Source organism: Hemiscyllium ocellatum, chromosome 23 (genome assembly GCF_020745735.1).
Source record: "Hemiscyllium ocellatum isolate sHemOce1 chromosome 23, sHemOce1.pat.X.cur, whole genome shotgun sequence".
NCBI classification, from domain to species: domain Eukaryota; kingdom Metazoa; phylum Chordata; class Chondrichthyes; order Orectolobiformes; family Hemiscylliidae; genus Hemiscyllium; species Hemiscyllium ocellatum.
The window spans coordinates 4,258,462-4,264,461 of NC_083423.1; the positions used below are offsets into that span (position 1 = coordinate 4,258,462).

Consider the following 6,000-nt stretch of genomic DNA (forward strand, 5'->3'; position numbering starts at 1 on the left):
GGTACCTCCATGTCCAAGCCTTGATTGAACACGCTCCTGTGTTGGGATGCTTTACTGTCAAATACAAAATGACACTGAGGCATTTTGAAGCAGAATTGCATTTGTGGGAGCTAGCCCTGTTGGCTGGATGGCTGGCTTACAATACAGAATGATATCAATAACATTGGGTTCAATTCCTACACCAGCTGAGATTCTCATGAAGGCCTTACTTTCTCAACCTCTCTCCTTGCCTGACACATGCTGACCCTCAGATGAAACCCCCACAACATTGCTGCTTTCTCTAATGAGAGAGCAGCCCTCTGGGTCTATGGTGACTTTACCTTGACTCTGCTGGAGGTTAGGGTTGAAGTGTGTGTGTGTGTGTGTGTGTGTGTGTGTGTGTGTGTGTGTGTGTGTGTGTGTGTGTGTGTGTGTCTCGCAGACTGTAGTGGGTGTTACTGACTTGTCAATGTGATTTCAGATTGAGCAGGAAAGGCTGAACGCAGAGGAGAAACGGGAGAATGCGCCTGAGTTTGTCAAGATGAAAGATAACCTGAGGAGAACCAAACACGAGGGCGGAGACGTGCAGGTCTCTTAGAGAAGGACAGTACACGTGGAACTCTGGAGTTTGTGGATTGGGTTTCTGTTTTTGTGGCCATGGGAATTCGGCACCCTGATTATTATGGCTTTGCAACAAACTCCAGCAGCACATTTTTATTGAGCGCTCCCTTGGTCATGGCGTACTGCCCATCTGCAGACTGAAAGGGTTAATTTTGTGCAGGATAGCTTTCAGGGCAATGACTAGAGTGATGCTCAGTGGGCTCACTCACTGGGCTGGCTTGATTTGAATAGGATTCTAAAGCATTGAGAGACTGTTTCTTTCATCCTCGGGATAATGATCAGACATTGTAAAAAGACAAAGTGTCACAAACAGTCAAGAGTGAACCATTGATACCAACCTCACTGTGGATGAATTACTTGACCGGCTTGCTTGCATCTAGAACCAGCCAATCTGCTCCATGCACCCAGGGATGGTAGTGAGATTGGTCAATTCCATCAATGACATAAAACAGACAATAATGGATTGGGATCATCCCGGAGACCCCCAGCTGATGTCGATGACTGACTGACTGAATGAAGAGAGCTTCGGGCAGGATGTAAAATCCCTGATGCCCTTTTAACTTCACCAGACCTGCAATAACATCAATGTCAAATTTTCCATCCTTTTGCTTTTTGCTGTTGCTCTGCAGGACATTGGTGCTTCAGTGTCCACTGGAATGAAGAGGTAATTCGAATGGGGGGGTGGAGAGGAATGTCACGTGAATGCATGGAGCTCTGTTTGGTTAAAATCCACACTAGCAATTTCTAAGCTATGGCTAAACAATGATTGGGTGGGCAGGGGAGGGAGGGGGGAATCAATTTTTCCAGATACAATAGTGAAGGATAACACCACTGTCCTCCCTGGATCTCTATTGGCCGTACTGAGATCTGCCCTTCCTCCAACCAGAACCTGAGCATCCTTTCAATGTGGGACCCCAGTGAAGAGGATGTTGAACTGTTTACAAACAGAACAATATGCAACAAGAATATGTTCAGTGTGATTTATTTCTTCATCGGTCAGCCCTGCATAGTTCATTACAAATCTGGTGTGAAAGCCTTCCAAAGTTTGATAAGATTTTGACCTTTTTTTATATTAAGTTTGCTATGTGGTGTAACAAATTCTATGTAATCTGTAATGATTGATAATATTAATGCAGTGCTTGATATGTTGTCAGACTAGTGTGCAAGGTTAAGTCAAGTTTTATATTGCTGATCCCGCCCTGTTTATTTGCATGCCCCTACATTATAACAGTGGACTGTTGTGAAACTGCTCAGCTGACCTGAACAGTTAAGACTGAAAGAGTGATGTGTCATTTTGTGGATACTGCTTGGAGATTACTTTACTTTGCATTGATTTCTGTCACTCAAATTTTGCAAAGTTCTCTCTTTCCCAAAAATGAAGTTAATTTGTCCATTTCCTAATTGGATATAGTTAATGTCAAAGATTGTGTTTATTGTGGTCCAAATGCCTTTGTCATTTAGGCAATTGGTTTTAGAATAATAGACATTAGAATCGCTACAGGGTGGAAGCAGGCCACTCGGCCTGTCGAGTCCACACTGACCCTCTGAAGAGCATCCCACCCAGACTCACCCCATCCCTGTAACTCCACATATCCCACAAGTAATCCACCTAGTCTGCATATCCCTGGACACCATGGGCAAACCCCATGCAGGTAGTCACCCGAGGCTGGAATCTAACCCAGGTGCCTGGTATTGTGAGGCAGTAGTGCTAACCACTGAGCCACTGTGCCACCTCACAATCAGATAGAACCAATTCTCACACTCTTCAAATCTTACTGTCTTGTGTCAGGCATGAATCACACTTACAAATATCCAGAAGAGGATGAAATGTCACATTTTTCTGGTTGGTCAGGAACCTATTCCTGGAATCTCCGTGATCCTGATCCCAATCCCACACAAGGACAGTGGTAGTGATGTAATGGAATTCTCCAAGTGGCATTCTCTAACTGGCCTGGAGTGGGGGAGATGTCCAAGGCTGTGAATGTGAACCTAAGTGGGGAGGTTAATCAGGGAGGAATGAATTAAAAGTCAAATGGCAGTAGTTACTGAGCTTCACATTACCTTTACCAAGAGCTGAGCAGTGAGGACTGAGGGGCAGCAATGGGGTGGGCAAGCATTCAAGAGGGCATGCATTCCTTTTTGCCTCCCCTGGGAACCTCATCAAGGCTATGGCAGACCAGAGAGTTTGATGGTAGCTATACCAGAGGAGATACAGCGAGAGAAAGTGAGCTGGTATCGCTGAAGCTCTGACAGAGACTGAGGGCCTCATCTTCCCCATTAGAGTCCAAACCCAGTCTTCTCCCAATATCAAGCCTCACAGCTTCATTGACATCAGCTCCACTGTCCTCTTTGTTCACACAGCAGACTGAGCACAAGTAACTCCTCACCGTGTCCTCGACAGCTTTGCTCACACTGCTCCGTGTCTCCCAGATGAAAATGACCAAACGTTGCTCATCGTACTCATAACGAGTTTGTGTCGGGGTATGGGGAAGGTGGTGGGACTTTTGTGCGGAGACAGAGGATCAACTTTGATCACATTGAATGGCAGAGCAGGGTCAATGGGCCAAATGGCCTCATCCTCTTTTTTTCTAATGTTTCTACACCGATAATCATCAAGCAATTTATGGAACTGTCTCAGTTGCCAATGCCAGCCTCCCTGAAAACCCACAGGCACCAAGGAGCAAGCGGGAGTCTGTGCCACATTTGGGGGGCTTGATGATCCCACTCCTTCTGCATTGAACCTGCTATCCATCCCACCATGACCCTAACTGCCCACCCTCACATGACGCTGCTTCCCCAACCATGAATACCCCTCCCCACACTGAATCCTCTTTCCCCCATCCCTAATCCCCCCCCCACTGAATCTCCTGTCCTTCCTAAACCCCGAATCCCCCTCCCCCCTGAATTCCCCTCCCCTCCAGACTCAGAAACCCCTTCCCACCCCGAATCCCCAAACCCCAAATTGCCCTCCCCCACACGCCAAAACCCTTACATCCCAAACCGCTCCCCCACAAATCCCCCCTCCCACACCCTGAATCCCCCCTGAAGCCCCCCCCCCCAATCTCCCTCTCCTGCCCCATTGAAAATTCAGCCCCTGTCTTCACGACCCACCTCCCTGACAGCTCAAGACCTTCCACTTTGTGGTACTCACCTGGAACATTGTGCAGGTAGGTTGATGAAGCTGTTTGTAAAGTGACTTTTTATCTTGAGTGACGTGAAACAAGCAGCTGTGATTTTGTTCAATTGACCGAAATAGTATTTTGCTTTTCCCAAGTCTGCCCCACCCTGCTCCCCCCCAACCCCAGTCCATTGAAACAACGTCGTCACGACCACATGAAAAGTGCACATTTGCTGTTGTTTGATTTCATCTTGACAAGACAAACTGATAAAATGCAATGTTCAAACCAATGTTCCAACAGGAGTTTCTTTCATGTGGCTTTGGATGGTTTTTCTGCTTGCATTACAGCCACACAATAAGGGGAGAGGTGGTGCTTTTGATATATTCATGAAAAACCCTTTGCGCAGCTAATTGTGTAAGGGAGGGATGATGGTAGTGAGCACAAAAACCTTCTCTAAGGTTGGACTGGAAGCCAATGGTCACCGTGCCTGCTCCATTCACAGCTAGCAACCACTTCTGACAACTCTGACCACCTACTTCCCAGTCAGGGAGTCTGTTGGAAATCTGCAACAAAGAGAAATGCTGGAGAAACTCAATGGATCTGACAGCGTCTACGGAGAGACAAACAGAGTTAATATTCCAAGTCTGGTATGTCTCTACTTCAGTCTGTTGGCTGCTGTCAGGGTCCCTGTGTCCTTTGTCCTGCAGGGAGTTTTTTTTTGGTGGGGGATGTGGGTTCAGACTCATCTTGCCACTGGCTGTCCCTCCGTTGAGCACAGGGAACATGAGCAGGACGGGGTGCCACCAATCAGGCAAACAAGGTGGGCTTTCCACTTGGCATAGCCCTCCCCTCTCCCCATTGGGATGAAGCCCTTAAGTGACCTAGTCAGGAGAGCCAAAAAGTTCTGGAACCCTCTCTAACATTAGTTGTTCCTCTCTTTCTTTCTCCACCTCTTTCTTCCATCATGATTGACTTACTTAGCTCCATTTAAGCATATTCAAGAGGGCTAGAACACAATAGCAGAGAATATCCTACTGAGACTGTATAAGGCTGTATTTTGGACGGCACGGTAGCACAGTGGTTAGCACTGCTGCCTCACAGCGCCAGAGACCCGGGTTCAATTCCCGCCTCAGGCGACTGACTGTGTGGAGTTTGTACATTCTCCCCATGTCTGCGTGGGTTTCCTCCGGGTGTTCCGGTTTCCTCCCACAGTCCAAAGATGTGCAGGTTAGGTGAATTGGCCAAGCTAAATTGCCCGTGGTGTTAGGTAAGGGGTAAATGTAGGGGTATGAGTAAGTTGCGCTTCGGCGGGTCGTTGTGGACTTGGTGGGCTGAAGGGCCTGTTTCCACACTGTAAATAATCTAAATCTAAAAGTAATCTAAAATCTAAAAGGCTCTCGTCGGAACGCATTTGGAATATTATGAGTGGTTTAGGGTCCCATATCTCAGGAAGGATGTGCTGGTGTTAGAGGGGTCCAGAGAAGGTTTGCCAGATTGATCCCAGGGTGAAGGGCTCCTCATCATATGAGGAGTGTTTGAGGACCATAGCTCTGTACTCAATGGAGTCTGGATGGATGAGGGGGATCTGATTGAAACTTACAGAATACTGAGAGGCCTGAATTGTGTTGACGTAGAAATAGTATCTCCACCAATAGGAGAGACGAGGACCCGAGGGCACAGCCTCAGTGAAGAGATGACCCTTTAGAACTGAGATGAGGAGGAATTTCTTCAGCCAAAGGGTGGGGAATCTGTGGAACTCATTGCTACAGAGGGCTGTGGAGGCCACGTCACTGAGTGTGTTTAAGACAGAGGTTCTTGGTTGGTAGGGGGATTAAAGAGGAAAGGTTTGAGAAACATATCAGGTTCTGGATTAGAGTGGTGCTGGAAAAGCACAGCAGTTCAGGCAGCATCCGAGGAGCAGGAAAAATTATTTACACCATTTTCCTGCTCCTCGGATGCTGCCTGAACTGCTGTGCTTTTCCAGCACCACTCTAATCCAGAATCTGGTTTCCAGCATCTGCAATCATTGTTTTTACCTTGAGAAACATATCAGCCATGACCGAATGGCAGAGTAAACTCAGTGGGCCGAATGGCCCAATTCTGCCCTTTATATTATGGTCTTACTTCTTTGATGTCAACATGGTTACTCTGAAATTTCCATTTTGCCCATAACCAGCGTGCTGTGATATCCTTCTTTCATAAATTTCCTTCGTTTTGAAATCGAGAAGTTCCCATCATCTTCTGAAGCAGTTTCTCATTTTTTCAGATGTAAAAACTGGTC

The 6,000-nt window shown here is 47.0% G+C and overlaps 1 protein-coding gene across 3 annotated transcripts in view; it reads left to right on the plus strand.

Moving 5' to 3' along the window:
• Nucleotides 1-5,647, plus strand: part of fam107b (family with sequence similarity 107 member B) — a 156,440-nt gene extending 150,793 nt beyond the window's left edge. For all 3 annotated transcript variants that reach the window (XM_060842605.1, XM_060842606.1, XM_060842607.1), the window contains one exon: nucleotides 461-5,647. In XM_060842605.1, coding sequence (XP_060698588.1) covers nucleotides 461-577 — 117 coding nt within the window. In that variant the 3' untranslated portion in view covers nucleotides 578-5,647. The remainder of the gene's footprint in view (nucleotides 1-460) is intronic.
• Nucleotides 5,648-6,000: the final 353 nt, after the last annotated feature.